The 18173-nt window shown below is 36.6% G+C and overlaps 1 protein-coding gene across 5 annotated transcripts in view; it reads left to right on the top strand.

The window, feature by feature from the left end:
• Nucleotides 1-18173, top strand: part of HERC4 (HECT and RLD domain containing E3 ubiquitin protein ligase 4) — a 120770-nt gene that overhangs the window by 45707 nt on the left and 56890 nt on the right. For all 5 annotated transcript variants that reach the window (XM_082714693.1, XM_082714692.1, XM_082714696.1 and 2 more), the window contains 2 exons: nt 2741-2871; nt 8242-8402. In XM_082714693.1, the coding sequence (XP_082570819.1) occupies nt 2741-2871; nt 8242-8402 (292 nt within the window). The remainder of the gene's footprint in view (nt 1-2740; nt 2872-8241; nt 8403-18173) is intronic.

The raw sequence follows: 18173 nt of genomic DNA, 5'->3' as shown, positions 1-18173 counted from the left end.
ATTTTGCACAGCAGAGGACACAGTCAGTGAAATGAAAAGGCAGCCCTATGGAATGAGAAAATATTAGCAGACCGTTTATCTGGTAAGGGGTTAATATCCAAAATATAAAAGGAACTCCTATAACTCAGTGGCTAAAAAAAATGAAGAATTTAGTTTAAAAATGGGCAAAGGACCTTGAATAGATGCTTTTCCAAAGAATATAACAAATGGCCAACAGGTTCGTGAAAAGGTGCTTAATGTTAACTTCACAGTCATCAGGGAAACACACATCAAAGACACAGTGAGATAACACCCTGCATCTGTTAGGATGATTATTACCAAAAAAAAAAAAAAAAAAAAGACAGATACTGGTGAGGAAGTGAAGAAAAGGGGAATCCTTGTTCCCACTGCTGGTGGAAATGTAAACTGGTGCAAATAGAAAACAATATGGAGGGAGGTTTCTCAAAAAATTACAAATGGAGCTATATGGCCCAGCAAATTCCACTTCTGAGTATATATCTGAATGAAACAACAGGTTGTTGAAGAGTTAACTGCACTCCCATGTTCATTGTAGCTTTTTTTTTTTTTTTAAGATTTTATTTATTTGACAGGGACAGCGAGAGAGGAACACAAGTAGGGGGAATGGGAGGGGGAGAAGCAGGCTTCCCACCAAGTAGGGAGCCCGATGTGGGGTTGGATCCCAGGGGACCCTGGGATCATGACCTGAGCTGAAGGCAGATGCCCAACGACAGCCACCCAGGTGACCCTGAAGCATTTTTAACAATAGCCAAGAAAAAACCTAACTGTCCATTACCAGATGAGAAAATGTGTGATGTATATGTATATGCACACATACACACACACACACAGAAGAACAATATTAAACCACAAAAAAGAGGGAAATACTTGCATTTGCAACAACATGGATGAACCTGGAGGAGGACATTATTCTAAGTGAAATAAGCCAGAGAAAGAGAAATACCATTATCATGTTATTTATGTGGGGAATATTAAGAAAAGTTAAATTTGTAGAAATGGAGGATAGAATGTTCTTTCCTGGAGTCTCGAGTTGGGGTAGTGGAAATGGGGGGAAATTGGTCAGGGGTAAAATCTTTCTGTTATAAGATGTACAGCATAGTGACTAGTTAACAATACTGTATTCTATGCCTGAAATTTGCCAGGAGAGTAGATCTGAAGCATTCTTACAAAAAAAAAAAAAAAACAAAAAAAAAACATGTGAGACAATGGGTGTGTTTAACAACTTCTTTGTGGTCGTTATTTCACAGTGTATTCGTATGCGAAATCACATTGTATACTTCAAATATATACAGTTTTATTCATCAATTCATCATACCTAAATAAAACTGGGAAAAAAAGATACCAGTTACAAAAACCATAAATAAAAAAATAAACACTTTGCCATTTCTGTCAAAAAAAGGAAATTAATATTAATTTTGTAAATATAATATTACTGTGTTTTGTATTTATATATGTGCAAGGTTTATGTCATTAAAGATATATACACATTCATAGGTGAAAGGATTTGATGTCCACCGTTTGCTTTAAAGTACTCTAGTACTTTTTTTTTTTTTTTTTTTGCTTAAAAGCACCCTGAAGAAGAAAAATGGGAGGGGCATTGACGAAACAAGGTTATTTAACTTTTGCTCCTTGTTAAAGCCAAGTGATGGTTATATGATAGTGTGTGTATGTATATATATTTTTATTTATATATACATGTGTTTACTTTTGTGTAGTTTGGAATTTTCATGATAAAATGTTTTAAAAAGAAAAATCAATTTCCTTACATAGTCATATATACACTTACACTACTAAATGTTAAAAGCAGAATATAAAATTGTGTATACAGCTATAATTCTGAAGAAAAGTGGTTAAACTGAAAAACCAATTGTGTGTGTGTTAAGCTGTTATGACAAATTACTTTTTTATATATTTAACCTAACCCAGTTTTATATTTTACCATAAATTTTTTAAAGACTATATATAGTCGACCCTTGAATAACACAGGTTTGAACTGAATGGGTCCACTTATACACAGATCTTTTAAAACAAATATATTGGTAAAGATTTTAGAGATTGCAACAATTTGAAAAAACTTATAGGTAAACTGTGTAGCCTAGAAATACCAAAAAAGTTAAGTTAGGTATTGTTTATGTGAACAGTAAGGTTTTTAGGCAGGAATGTAGGCTAATTATTAGTAAAGTTTGGCAGAGGCAAAAGTTGTATGTGGATTTTTGACTGCACAAGGGTTTGAAGCCCCAACCCCTGCATTGTAGCAACTGTGTGTTAAAAAAGAGCTATATTTGTGCATTCTGGTTTAATTGCACTCTTTCTGCAGAGCTTTGTATAAAAGCATAACTAGTTTGAAAACTGAAGACGATAACCAGTTTTAGGTTTTGTGATACATTACAGGTTATGTACTTGGGATTCAATAAGATCATGAATATAATGACCATGAAAGGCAGTGCAGAAAATGATTAGTGTCTCTTTAATGATGGCTTCAACTAAATATAATGATAAGAACATAAGTGCTTTTAAAATATGTGAAAATAGCCTGCACTTCTCTTAGGTTTAAGGGATTCTACCCTGAAAAGTCAGCTGTTGTCTGTTAAATTGCAGAGACAATAGAAGAGAAAAATTGACTGCATATATTAAAGATTATTTTCTTTGATCAGGCCTTCTAATGATAAAGGGTTTTGTCTTTTCTCTCTCTCTCTCTCTCTCTCTTTTTTTTTTTTTTTAGGAAGGTGGAGTGTTTACTTTTGGAGCTGGAGGGTATGGTCAATTGGGTCATAACTCTACCAGTCATGAAATAAACCCAAGGAAAGTTTTTGAACTTATGGGAAGCATTGTCACTCAGATTGCTTGTGGAAGGTAAACTATTATATAAGAGAGTATCTTAGTCTCCATAACACAATTATTTAGGATTTTTTTTTTTTTTAACAGTCCAAAGGTCTTTTATTTATTTTTTTTTTTTACACTTACCTGGTCATAAATTTATAGGGAGCAGGTTCTTGTTCGGTTCTCACAAAGTGTACTTCTCTGGGTGGAGCAGGCTGGTACTTCAGTTGAATTCAGGTACTTTTTTCTTTGGCTTCCTTCTTGTCTGATCGTTTGCCTTTACATGTTTCAGGAAGCTCTGTCTTGGCTCTCAGAGCGTTTAATGTTTTCAGCATGCACAGAAATTTTCTAGACAAAAAGAATCTTGCCTTAGTTTATTTACAGCAATGCCAGCAGCATGCTTGGTAACATTGTAGACTTCATTTTGCCATGGTAACATTTGCAGGGCATTCCTATTTGAATAGGGCCTGTCCCCTTGATGTCTACAGTTTAACCTTTCTTGTGGATTTGCATAAATATGGCCAAAGGAATAATTCCTTGTTTCCAGAAAGCCTGAAGAACATAATGGGGTGTCTTTCCTTTTTCCCTTTCTGTCGGTCATTTTTCAGATTACTGGAAGATAACTAGTTCCTAGCTGGAAGTAGGGATTTTTTTTTAATTGTTAGCAATTAAGGAATCTAAGATACAAACTTTCTTCTCTAAATGCCTAATTTGCTCCTGAGGAGTAATAGTTAACAGGAGAAATACCTTTTCTACTGATTATTTTACTTTTCTATATTTGAAACAAATTTAACTGGGTGGGGCAAGATATTAATAATGAATATGTAGTAGTACGTTGTATATAGCATCACACTTGAAGAGCAAGTACAGATCATCTTTTTTTTCTTTTTCTTTTCCATTTCTTTTCTTTTTTTTTTTTTTTTTAAGATTTTCATTTATTTGACAGTGAGAGAGACAGCCAGAGAGGGAGCATGAGCAGGGGGAGTGGGAGACAGAGAAGCAGGCTTCCCGCAGAGCAGGGAGCCCAGTAGGGCTCGATCCCAGGACACTGGGATCATGACCTGAGCTGAAGGCAGACGCTTAATCACTGAGCCACCCAGGTGTTCCATCCACCTATTTTTAGTTTAAAGAGTGAGAAAATTGAGCAGTTAATTATTTAACACATAAAATTAGTTATTGGTAAAAATTAAATTGGAATACTGGTTCCCAGTTCTTGAGAGTAAATAGGAGTCACAATGTTGAAATTGAGCTTCACCTTTGGTGGACTAAATTAGATAGACTTCCAAAAAACAAAATGTACATTGTTTGACTAAGTTTTGACCACTTAGCTTAGTTTTTTTTCTTTTCCATAGGAAAAAAATATTTTATTTTTTAAAGAACACATTCAGTTTGAAACAGACATGGAATGTGACCTCACGGGTTTCATTTCTGGGGGTTTAGTTTTTTCTATGTAGTAGATATCCCTATATAATATGGCCCCCCCAAAATTGTATGTATGTATGTGTGTGTGTATGTGTGTGTGTATGTGTGTATGTATATATATATATATATATATATATATATATGGTTCAGTTTTGCCAGCTGTTAACTTCAGATACTTGAAATCATACTGTAGGTAGTCTTCGGTGACTTTCTTATAACATGTTAACTTGTTTGATTGATTATCTGTATCTGTGAAGCTGTGGTTTGCCTTCATTAGATCTCATTGCTGTGTTTTATTCAGTTATGTGCATATATAATTATTTAACTCATCCTGTTACTGCCAGGTTTTTGGGTACTGATCTCCTGGGTAAATAGTGTTACTTAATCATGATTTGAGACAGATTGAATTAAATCTGTAGATCACTTTGGGAAGTATTGACATCTTAACAATATTAAGTCTTCCAAGCCATAGAATAGGAGCTATCTTTTCATTTATGTCTTTAATTTGTTTCAGTAATTTTTTTGTAGTTTTCATCATGTCTTTTAAATTTCTTTTTGGATTATTCATTATTAGTATATAGATAACCAACTCCCTTAGCTTTTGTTTATATATAAATCTTAATTATAATAAAATCTTAATTCCTCCCTCACTTTGAAAGGATTGTTTGCCAGACATTCGATTCTTGGTTGATAGTTTATTTCTTTAAGCACTCTTTGATTGTGTTAGTCTAGTCCATTCTGACCTCCAGAGTTTCTGGTGAGAAATCTCATAATCTTATTAAGGATCCTTTAGGTGTGTGACAAGTCACTTCTCCCTTGATGCTATCAGATTTCTTTCTTTATCTTTGGACAGAGTGTAATATATCTAAGTGCAGGTCTCTTTAGTTCATCCTGTTGAAATTCATTGAGTTTCTTGGATGCTTATGTCTTTCTTCAAATTTGGGAAGTTTGGGGCCATTATATCTTTGATCTTTCCCTTTATTTTTTTTTTTTTTTTACATTTTGGCATTCCCACGGTACCTGTATTGGTCCATTTGATATCCTGTAGGTCCCTTAGGTTCTCTTCAACTTTTCTTCAATCTTTTTTCTTTCTGAGACTTCTAATTCCCTCATTTCTTTTTCCGCCTGCTCAGATCTGCTTTTGAATCTCTCTAGTGAGTTTTTCATTTTAATTACTGTACTTTTCATCTCCACAGTTTCTCTTTGATTTGTTTTTAGGCTTTCTGTTCCTTTATTGATATTTCCGTTTTGTTTATATATTGTTTTCTTGACTTTCTTGTCTTCCTTTAGTTATTTGAACATTTTTAAGATAATTATTTTAGTTTTTACCTGTTAAGATTTTCCCTCTGGTCTTTCTTGGGGATAGTTTCTGTTGGTTTTTTGTTTTCGTTTTTCAAAGATTTTATTTATTTGAGAGAGAGAGTGGGAGCAGGGGCAGAGGGAGAGAGAGAATGTTAAGCAGACTCTGAGCTGAGCACAGAGCCCAACATGGCATTGATCTCACGACCCTGAGACCATAACCTAAGCTAAAACCAATAGTTGGATGCTTAACCGGTTGAGCCACCCAGGTGCCCAGTTTGGGTTTTTTTTTTTTTTTAAATAGACTTTATTTTTTATGGAAGTTTTAGGTTCACAACAAAATTAAGTAGAAGATACAGAGATTTCCATTGTACTTGCACCTACATATGCATAGGCTCTTCTATTATCAACATTCTCCACCAAAGTGGTGTATTTGTTCCAGTTAATGAATTTACATTGTCAAATCATTATCAGATAAACATAGTTTACATTAGGGTTCATTCTTGGTGTTGTACATTCTGTGGGTTCAGAGAAATGTATAATGACATGTATCTACCATCATAGTATTACATAGAGCAATTTCATTGCTATAAAATTCCTCTGTGATCCTCCTGTTCATCCTTTCCACCTACCTAACCTGTGGCTATCACTGATCTTTATACTCTTAGTTTTGCCTTCTCCAGAATACTATAAAGTTGGAATATCATAAAGTATGTAGCCTTTGCCGATTGGCTTCTTTTGCTTGGTAATTTGCACTTATGGTCCCTTCATTTTTGATGGCTTAATCACTGATTTCTTTTTAGCACCGAATAGTATTTTATTGTCTGGATGTAAGCATTTCCCTTCTGAAGAATATGTTGTTTGTTTTCTAGGCTTGGCAATTATGAATAAAACAACTAAAAATGTCTGTGTGCAGTTTTTCGTGGGTCACAACTTTTTGACTTTTTGGATAAATAACAAGGAGCATGATTTGCAGATCTTATTGTAGGAGTATGTTTAGTTTTGTAAGAAACCATCAAATTGCCTTTTAAAGTGGCTGTATCATTTGTTTACCTGTGTTGGTTAATTTTGTTTTCCTTTAAATAAGCCAGACATCCCAATTTCTTTGTAAGTCCTATGATTTTTTTTTTCTTTTAAACTGGACATTTGACTCTAGTAATGTATAGCTCTGGACATCAGATACTTTTTCCAGGGTTGCTGATTTTCTTTTCCTGATTGTCATAGGTTATCTCTGTGGCAGGGACACATAAGCCTTTGAGGTGTAAACATAAGGTCTTCTTGGGTCTTTTCTTTTCTTTCTTTCTTTCTTTCTTTTTTTTTTTTTTTTAAGATTATTTATTTGATAAGGAGAAAGAGAGCATGCACAAGCAAGGGGAGCAGGAAAGGGAGAAGCAGGCTCCCTGCTGAGTAGGGAGCCCAATGAGGAGCTTGATTCCAGAGCCAAAGGCAAGACACTTAAACAACTAAGCCACCTAGGCACCTATCTTTTCTGAGCCCACACCTCTTCTTGGGCATGCACAGTGACTTTTTAAATTCCTTTGTATATAGAATTACTTTTGAATATTCTAGATCTTAAATTTCTGACTCTCAGAAGGGGAAAAAAGACATTAAAAGGGGAAAAAGCATCAGCCCTTTAACCTCTGGAAATCTCTTTAGAGGGGACTTGGGACAGTTCTTAGATTCTACTTAGATTTTCAGTAACATGGCAGACTAGATAAAGACCCCTTTGACTCAAAACCCCTTTTAAATAACAGGTTAGTTTGCCAGGAACTGAAGGGAATGCCACAGGGAAAAGCAAAGAAATCTGAAAACTATTTGTTTTCAAAACTATTTGTATTTGTTTGAACTGACTTTGAAGGTGCCCTGAAAGAATTTGCCAGTGTAGGTAATACATTATCAAACCACCCTAAAACTTAGTGGCTTTAAACAGTTCCTTTAGAAAAAGGAAACATTAGGGACGCCTGGGTGGCTCAGTTGGTTAAGCGGCTGCCTTCGGCTCAGGTCATGATCCCGGTGTCCTGGGATCGAGTCCCACATCAGGCTCCTTGCTTGGCAGGGAGCCTGCTTCTCCCTCTGCCTCTGCCTGCCACTCTGTCTGCCTGTGCTTGCTCTCGCTTCTCTTTCTATGACAAATAAATAAATAAAATCTTTAAAAAAAAAGAAAAGAAAAAGGAAACATTGTTTTATTTTATATATTTATGCATTGTTTTATTATATACACACACACACCCCTCAGTCTTCTGATTGGTACTGGATTACTTGCCCACTTCTTACTATAAAACTTATGATTGGTGTCCAGAGGTGGATCCTTATAGATGCTTTAAGCTAGAATTTTATAGGGAAGGAAAGGGGAGAACTTGGACAATATAGTTAGATGCTACCCCTTGTACTGAATTATCTCTTATTAGGAATTCCACTATAGGTCTGAGCCTTTTTAAATTTGGACAGTTGTAGAAAATTTTGGGGTCATGCTTATGCAGCCTGCCTTTGTAGTAGAAAATTTATTCAGTGTAGAGTAAGACTTTTAATAACTAGTTTATACAGAAAATTTTAGAACTGTAAAGATTTTATTAATGTATTTTTGAAGAGAAAAAATTACATCAGTTAATTATTGTATGCTTTTCTAAATGTAAATTGTTTGGAAGGTAACATTAAGTCAGATTTTCTATCATTTTACTCTAGGCAGCACACTTCTGCTTTTGTTCCTTCATCAGGACGAATTTATTCTTTTGGACTTGGTGGTAATGGGCAGCTAGGAACTGGTTCAACAAGCAACAGGAAAAGTCCTTTCACTGTGAAAGGAAATTGGTTCCCTTATAATGGGCAGTGTCCACCAGATACTGGTAAGTTTTGTTATATTAAAGCTTTGCTGTACAAGTTAAAGTTAGTAAAATGTTGCTCTTAAATGATGAAGTTTTCTGTGTTTGACAGGAAACAGTTCTAAACTACATTGTTTAATGAAAATACCAAGATACAGAATAGTGTATGCATTTGTTTCATTTGTCTATACTTGCTTATTTATGCATAAGAAAACTCATGATAAAGTAGTAAAATTGGTTTCAGAGGGCTGGGCACATGGGAACTGGACTGTGGCTAGATGCCATTGGGCAGAAGTATTTTTGTCTTGTGTAGGATACACATAACATAAAATTTATGAACTTAACCATTTAAGGTGTATAGTTCAGGAGTGTTCAGAACATTCACATTGTTGAACAACCCTAGTCTCCAGAACTCTTTTCATCTTACAAAACTAGAACTTTGTATTCATTAAACAGCAACTCTGCATTCACTCCTCCCACTGGCAGGCAAATACCATTCAACATTTGGTGTCTATGTATTTGACTTGGCTCTAGGTACCTCATGTAAGTGGAATCATACAGTATTTGTCTTTTTGTGACTGACTTCATAAATTTAGCATAATGTCCTTTCGGTTTATCCATTCTGTAGCATGTGTCAGGATTTCCTTTCTCTTTAAAAAAGGCTACATAACATTTTATTGTACGTATATACCATATTTTGTTTGTCTCCTAACTTCTTGTGGACATTGGATTGTTTTCACCTTTTGTGACTGTTGTGAATCATGTAAACATGGGCGTACAGATATCCCTTGAAGACCCTGCTTTCAATTTATTTGAGTATATACAGGACTTTAAGATACATGACAGTTTTTTTTTTTTTTTTTTTGAAATTTGAATCATGTGAATATATTCCCTACTTAAGGTATGAAATTTTTAAAATTTGTTTTTCTATCCCTACTGCTTTAGCCCCATCTGTGGTTTATTTATTTTTATTTTCTATTATTTTCAGTAGATCTGGTTATTTTTTCATTGGTATTAATTTCCTAAAGAGTTTGAAACATTTGAATGTGGTTTTCTCATTTACTTTTTTAACAGGCTGCAATATAAGGGGGTAAGGGTGCCTGGGTGGCTCGGTCAGTTAAATGTCTGCCTTTGGCTCAGATCAGGATCCTGGAGTCCCAGGATTGAGCCCTGCAATGGGCTCCCTGCTTAGCAGAGAGCCTGCTTCTCCTTCTGCCCCTCACCCCGCTCTCTTTCACTGTCTCTCAAATAAGTAAAATATTTTTTAAAAAGATAAAATATGCTTGTAAAAAATACATATATTTCCAAATATGTATTTTTCCTTTATCATCCTAAACTAATTCTCAGAATTTTCTTCCTGTTCATTTTACTATGTCTGATTTCCTTAGGGATTTTTCTTTGAATTGTGTATTCTGTCAAGATTTTATTCAGTGATGAGCATACGGTGAAGATTGGTATTTGAAAAGATCCATAACTTTTTATGAGTGACCTTGAAGATTTTTTTTTTTTTTTTTTTTTTGGTAACTAAAAGGCTATTTCAGTTCTGCTTTTATATAGCAAAGGTCAGCCTGTGATACTATTTTGTCTTGCTTTTGTTTCATTTTGTATTTAGTATATGCCTTCATTTTCTTCCAGTCACTCTTAACTTTAGAACATGCATTTATTTTAGTAATACTGTTCTTGTGTCCTTAGTGGCATGTTGGTGATTTATTATATTAGTTTCTTTCATATAGTTTCTTAAAGGAGCATGAATATTGTAGGGAATCACGTATTTTTGTTTGTGAAGTTTAGTCAGTTAGGGGTGCATTTTGTTACCCTTGAAACTGTACCTTGAGATTATTTGCATTCAAATGAGAAAGGAAATGGAATTTTTAATTAACATATAGTGTGTTATTTGTTTCAGGAGTATAGGTCTGTGATTCAAAAGTCTTACACAGTATACAGTGTACACAACATATACCCTCCCCAGTGTTCATCACCCAGCCGCCCCATCCATCCCATCCTCCTCCACTCCAGGAACCCTCAGTTTGTTTCCTGACATTATTCCTCTCTTACGGTTTGTCTCCCTCTCTGGTTTCCTCTTGTTTCATTTAGGAAATGGAATTTTAAAATTAGTTGTTTTGCTGAAGTTTAGTTTCATCAGAAATTTGTAGATTCACAGTAGCCAAAAGTGTGAACAACTCAAGTGTCCATCAGCAGATGAGTAGATGGAAAAAAAATGTGGTATGTGCATGTAGTTGAAAATTAGCCATAAAAAGGAGTAAAATTTTGATATGTGATATAACATGAATGAACCTTGCAAATAATATGGTAAGTCAAAAGAGCTACTCACAAAAGGACAATATACCATATGATTGGTCTTATGTGAGGTACCTAGAACAGTCAAATGTATAGAGACAGAAAGTGGTTACCAGGGCCTTGGCAGGGGAGGGGAGAACAGAGGGATTGTTTAATGGGAACAGAATTTCTGATTGCATCTTTAGGTCTAAAATGAGACTCTTATAGGCAGCATATAGATGGGTATTGGTTTTTTTAATGCATTCTGATACCCTGTGTCTTCTGATTAGAGCATTTAGTTATTTACATTCAGAGTCATTATTAAAAAATACAAATTTTGTGCCATTGTGTTACCTGTAATGTTGGTGTTTCTGATGATGTTCTGTGTTCCTTTCTTTTTTGTTGCTTTTGGTGGTTTTTTTCCCCTGGGGAGTCCCCCTTAATATTTCTTTCTTTCTTCCTTTCTTTTTAAGATTTTTATTTATTTATTTGACAGACAGATCACAAGTAGGCAGAGAGGCAGGCAGAGAGAGAGATGAGGAAGCAGGCTCCCCACTGAGCAGAGAGCCCGACGTGGAGCTTGATCCTAGGACCCTGGGATCATGACCTGAGCCGAAGGCAGAGGCTTTAACCCACTGAGCCACCCAGGCCTCCGCCCCCGCCTTAATATTCTTGCATGGTTAGTTAAGTGGTCATGAATTCCTTTAGTTTTTGTTTGTCTGGGAAACTCTTCATCTTTCCTTCTTTTCTGAATGATATAACCTTTCAGGATAAAATATTCTTGGCTGCAATTTTTTTCCCTTTCAACACTTTAAATATATCCTGTCGGCTGCCTGCGTGGCTTATTTGTTGAGCCTTTGCCTTCGGCTCAGGTCATGATCCCAGGGTCCCAGTATGGAGTCCCACATGGGGCTCCCTGCTCAGTAGGGAGTCTGCTTCTCCCTCTCACCCTCTCCCCTCTCACGTTCTCTCTCACTCACTCTCTCTCTCTCAAATAAATAAATAAAAATTTATAAATCAATCAATCAATCCTGGCATTCTCTTCCAGCCTGCCAAGTTACTGTGACAGATCTGTGATCCTGATCTGTCTTCCCTTGTAGCTTAAGGACTTTCTTTTCCCCCTAGCTGCTTTCAGAATTCTTTCCTTGTTTGTGTATTTTGTGAGTTTGATTATGGTATCCCTGGCGATGGCTGGCTTTTGTTGAATTTAATGGGATTTCTCCATGCTTCTTGGATTTTGAGGTCTGTGTCCTTCAACAGATTACTTAAGGGGAAGTGTTCAGCTGTAATTTGCTCAAATAAACTTTCTGCCCCTTCTATCTTTTCATCAATCTGGGACTCCTATGATATGAATGTTACTATGTTTTAATAAGTCAGAGTTCCCTAAGTCTACCTTTGTGATCCATCATCTTTGTTTTCCTCCTCAGCTTCATTGTTTTCTGTAATTTTATCTTCAGCATCACTGATTCATTCCTTTGCTTTATATATCTTCATTGTTATGGCATCCATTTGGGTTTGCTGTCAGCTATAGCATTTTTAATTTCAGCTTAACTAGGTTTTAGCTTTTTTATCTCTGTAGTAAGGGATTCTCTAGTGTCTTCTATGCTTTTTTCAAGTCCAGCTAGTATCCTTATAATTGTTTTAAATTCTGGTTCAGACATCTTACTTCTCTCTGTATTGCTTAAATCCCTGGCCATCACTTCTTCCTGTTTGTTCTTTTGGGATAAATAAATAAAATAAATAAAAATAGGGGCGCCTGGGTGGCTCAGTGGGTTGGGCCTCTGCCTTCAGCTCAGGTCATGATCTCGGGGTCCTGGATCGGGCCCTGCATTGGGCTCTCTGCTAGGCAGGGAGCTGCTTCCCCCTTTCTCTCTGCCTGCCTCTCTGCCTACTTGTGATCTTTCTCTCTCTGTCAAATAGATAAATAAAATCTTTAAAAATAATAATAATAAATAAATAAATATAAATAAAGCAAAATAAAATAAAATTTTTTAAATTTAAAAAATAAAGGAAGGGGCACCTGGGTGGCTCAGTGGGTTAAAGCCTGTGCCTTCAGCTCAGGTTATGATCCTGGGGTCTTGGGATCGAGCCCCGCACTGGGCTCTCAGCTCGGCGTGGAGCCTGCTTCCTCCTCTCTCTCTGCCTGCTTCTCTGCCTACTTGTGATTTCTGCCAAATAAATAAATCTTAAAAAAAAAACAAAAACAACTGGCAGTATTGAAACTCTTTCCTTTTTTCCAGTCAGTGGTTTTGGGGAACAGTTTTCTTGTACAGTCCTATGTGTGTGTGTTCACTGCTCCCTCCCCCCCACCAACAAACTCTTTCCCTCTCCCCTTTTCTCTTACTACCCACTCCACCACTAGGGCTCCCTCCCCTGTGCAGTGCTGGTGGCTTTTTTCTCCCATGAATCAGCTCTCCACAGTTCTACCTTCCATTGGTCATTTTTTCTGTTTATAGATGTGCAGCTTTGTTCTCTAAGGCTTCTCATTGATTTCTTGGGTGTACGGAATGATTTGTACTTATCTAGCTGTATTTGAGGAAGGAGACAAACTTACCATCACCCTACCCCTCCACCATCTTAACCCCTCCCCAGAGTTTCTGATTGTGTCAGTGAAAACTTTCTGGAGATGAATAATTGATAGATGGACATTTTGAATGTACTTAATGCCACTGAATTATACAATTTAAATGGTTAAAATGGGAAATTTTGTGTTTATTTTACCACAAATTACATATATGTGTATCATATATATAAGGGTTGATAATTATTTTGCACTATACTAAGGCTGTGTAGATTAAAAACTAGCTAAATGTGAATATATATATTTTTAAGATTTATTTCAGAGAGAGAGTGTGAGTGAGTGGGGTAGGAGGCAGAGGGAAAGAGTCTTCAAGCAGACTCCCCACTGAGGACAGAGCCTGACATGGGGCTTGATCTTGTAACTCATGAGATCACGACCTGAGCCGAAACCTAGAGAGTCATACGTTCAGCTGACTGAACCACCCAGGCAGCCCATTAAATATGAATTTCCTTGGTTCCTTCAGAGGTGAAGTCCATGGCCCCCACCATAAATCACATTGTTAGCATAATCTGTCTATTGTGGCCTCAAGACCACAGGTGAACAAAAACATTCTTATTCCAGACTTTGGAATTATGCCCTTGGAGCTTGGCACAGAGCAGACCTTTCTTTAGAAGGTATAATGTTTGGACAGCTGTGTTAGTGTTCTAGGACAGCTGTAACAAAATACCACAGACTGGGTAACTTGAACAACACAAATTTATTGACTCAGTTCTGGAGGCTAGAAATCCAAGAAAAAGCAGGGCTGCCTCTTCTTCCTCTTTTTAATGATTTTATATACTTATTTGAGATAGAGCACGCAGGAGCACAGTTGTGGGGGGTTGCGTAGAGGGAGAGAGAGAAGCAGAGAGCCTGACATGAGATCATGATCTGAGCCAAAAACACTTAGGTACCTGAGCCATCCAGGCATCCCAGGGTTACTTTGTTGTGAGGGGTATAAGGGATCCTCTGTTCCATGTGTCTCTCCTAGCCTCTGGTGGTTTGCTGGCAGTCTTTGGCATTTCCTGGCAAGTAGATCACTGCCTTCATCTTCACATGGCATTCTGTTTCTGTGTGGATCTGTGTCCAGATGTATACCTTTTGACCCCCTACACCCATCTTGTCTACCCTACCACAAGCCTTACCTCTGGCAACCACTGATTTGTTCCCTATATCTATGAGCTTTTTTCACCCTTAAGATTCCACATAGAAGTAAATGAGATCATACAGTATTTGCCTATCTCTGAGTTATTTCACTTAAGCTAATACCCTCAAGGCTCATACATATTGTAACAAGTAGCAAGATTTCATTCTTTTTTATGACTAAATAATATTCCTCTCTCTGTGTGTGTGTGTGTGTGTGTGTGTGTGTCACATTTTCTTTAACCATTCATCTATCAGTGGATACTTAGGTTGCTTCCATGTCTTGGGTATTGGAAGTAATGCTGCAGGAAATGTAGGGGTGCATATAGTCTCAAGTTTTTTTGTTTTGTTTTTTCATTTTCTTTGGATAAATACACAGAAGTAGAATTGCTGGATCACATGGTAATTCTATTTTTAACTTTTTAAGGAATCTCCATCATATCATTTTCTGTAGTTGGCTATACTAATTTACATTCTCACCAACAGTGCACAAAGGTTCCCTTTACTCCACATTTTCACCAGCGCTTGTTATTTCTTGTGTTTTTAATAGTAGCCAGTCTTACAGGTGATATCTCTGTGTGGTTTTGATTTGCTTTTCTCTAATGATGAGTGACGTTGAGCACCTTTTCATATTCCTGTTGGTCATCTGTATATCTTCCTTGGAGAAATGTTTATTCAGATTTTCTGTCCATTTTTAATCAGATTGTTTTTATGCATTCTGTATTTATTTTGGATATTTAACCCCTTATCACATACATTATTTGTAAATACTTTCTTCTATCCCTCAGGTTGCCTTTTCATTTTGTTGATGGTATCCTTTGCTATGCAGAAGAGTTTTAGTTTTTCTTGTCTTTCCTTTTGGTGTCAAACCCAAAAAATCATCTCTAAGACTGATGTCAACTACTGCTTTTGTTTTCTTCCAGGAGTTTTATGATTGAGGTCTTAATGTTCGAGTCTTTAATCCGTTTTGAGTTCGTTTGTGTTTATGGGGTAAGATAGTTGTCCAGTTTCATTCTTTCGCATGTGGCCTTCCAGTTTTCCAACACCATCTATTAAGAGATTGTCCTTTTCCCATTATATATTTGTGGCTCGTTTGTTATAAATTGGCCATGTATTTGTGGGTTTATTTCTGGTTTCTCTATTCTGTTTCATTGATCTAAGTGTCTGTTTTTATGCCAATACTATACTGTTTTGATTATTATAGCTTTGTAATATAGTTTAACTGCCCTAGGTTTTGGTTGTTTCTCAAACCTTTGTGATTGTCCAAGAAGTCTTTTATTTTTTGTGGCTCCCAGTAATTGAGGGTGTGCCAAGGCCTATGGGAGTCCCAAATGGGAGGATCTCAGACAGCACTTAGATTCAGGTTGATTGGAAGCCAGACACTCAGGTAGCAGCTTTTAAGGTATGCAAATATATACAGTACTGTAGGACCACAAGTGAAAGTCCCACTAGCCACCAGAGAGCCTAGAGGGGTCCCCTGGGTGGTAGTCATGAAAATCAGGACATCAAATAATGGTCCAAGCTCCATTCCAGGAGATAGCAGTGACTTGTAGTAATGCAGAGGGACAGGGCAAAGATGACATCTGTTTGCCTTAGTCCCCAGAGATCACCTTAGTAAGTCAATAGATGTATGCTAAACCAGAATCCTGCCCCTAAGGTTGAAGCTCCAGGACATGCAAGTAGACCTTTTTCACAGAAAGAATGGGGGTATAATTCAGTCTCCTGTTTGTGCTGTGACTGGGGGGTGGTAGCCAGCCAAGAACTCTCTTTAATTGTTACAACCCATGAGACCCCTGTCCCAGGAATGCAAATCCTGCAGTCCATCAGAACCGGGCACTCAAGGGGTATCCACTGCTTGGTAGCCACAAAAACCAGGACACCAGAAGTGTATACGGTTCCTCTGTGGGAGGTAATTGTGCTCTAGATTGTGGCAGAGGGAAAGCATAGAGATAAGGCCTTCCCTCTGAGGTCTCTGGGGAGGATTACAGTAGGCCCTTAGCCCTGTGTTCAATTAGAAGCCTGCTTCGCAGACCAGAGCTACGGAACTAAGCTAATGGGACTTTTACAGAAAGATTGGACATCTTTATCAGTTGTCTCTTGCTATACCCTAGGGGTGGTAGCTGTTTAAGAACTCTTTCTGTTGAATAAAGTTCTGTGAGACCTGTGAGCATAAACCCCACTGGGTCCCAGAGCCAGGTGACCTTAGAGGGTGACCTAGAGGTGTTCCTAGGCAGCAGCCACAGAAACTGGGATGCCAGACCGGGATACAAACTCCTCTCCAGGAGATACTGACAAGCTGAAGTGAGGCAGAGGGAAGTTCCAATATAAAATGTTTCATTTCAGCTTAACAAAGCAGAATTACAAAACTGTTGTGAATTAGATATCTTTAGAAGAACAGATAGTTCCCTTATATATCCAAAAAACAGAACATTAAAACAAAGTTAAACATTCTAAACAAATAACCACAATAAATTTTTCTTCATCAGTTCATCCATTCCAGTGTGAGTTGTTCTTTATCTGAGTTCTGTTTTCTCAGAGGCCTGTGCCTGAGTGTCTATTCTATGAAGCATAAGTGGTTTCTTATACACAGTACAGTTCTTTTTGCATGCCTCTGAGATGTTCTTCTTTTTTGAAAATGCAAACTTGGGCTTATTCCAGAGTTTATAGGAGAGATTTCAAATAAGCATTAGAGTAAAATCAATAGATGACAGAGACTAGTCTCTGACTGTGACTAGTTTATTGCTGATAATTGTCAAATGGAAAGATCTGAAGAGGGTTCACTATAAGAATAATACAGCTGACAGGGATATTTGGATGTATCTGTGGCATTCAGAACACATTTCTAAAAATGATGATTAAGCTTGTTTTCATAGAAGACAGTGACTCTTAACATCTGACTCATAAATACAGAGGACTGTAACTCTTTTTTTTTTTTGTAACTCTTTATAAATGAAAAACTGTTAAGATATAACATGATAATCCTGAGACCTAATGTACCAGGAATAACACTAAGAATATCAAGTAAAGAGATTTCACCTGACAAAAAAATCAGTATTTTTTATGACTTCATAGTAAGTCTGAAATACATCCCATTTGCAACCAAGAAGATACTAGATATGAATTAAAGCAGTAAGAATATACCATAAAACGTTTAAAATAACAGTTAATAACTGAAATTAGAACCAATTAGACTTTGATAAGTATAGGAAAATAAAAACAATTTCATAAGAGTATTGAATAGTGCTTTACTTCACATTTAAAAATATGAAAAACAAGGATATTGACAAATCTCCAGGGACTTATCATAAGACAGACAATTTTTGAAATGTTTGTATTAATTACATTTCACCATATACATTTAACTTAGGGAAGATTAAGTGTCTCTTCTGATTTGACAATTCTTCCCATGCAACTCTTGAAATAGTAACACATCAAACAAAGCTAATTATTTCTAGCATCTCTTCTTACATATTAAAAGAATAACTTTTATAATTATCCAAGCCTCTCTGGAAAATATCAAAGATATTTTCACAGATGCGTAAAAGGCATTTTAGAAGTTTCGTTTTCCTATATTTAGGATATGATTTTGCGAATCATGTTGTTCATTTGCTAGAGCTGCCATAAAAAAATACCACAGACTGACTGCCTTTATACAACAGAAATTTATTTTCTCACCGTTCTAGAGGCTAGAAGTCCATGATAAAGGTGTCATGTTAGGAGTTTTGGTTTCTTCTGAGGCCTCTCTCTTTGGCTTGCGATGGTTGCCTTTTTCTGTGTTCTCACATGGCCTTTTCTTTGTGTGTTTGCATTGCTGATGT

Source organism: Mustela nivalis (assembly GCF_964662115.1).
Source record: "Mustela nivalis genome assembly, chromosome: 2".
In the NCBI taxonomy this organism is placed as follows: domain Eukaryota; kingdom Metazoa; phylum Chordata; class Mammalia; order Carnivora; family Mustelidae; genus Mustela; species Mustela nivalis.
The sequence above is the reverse complement of the archived record's forward strand: the minus strand, read 5'-3'. Positions and strand labels throughout refer to the sequence as shown.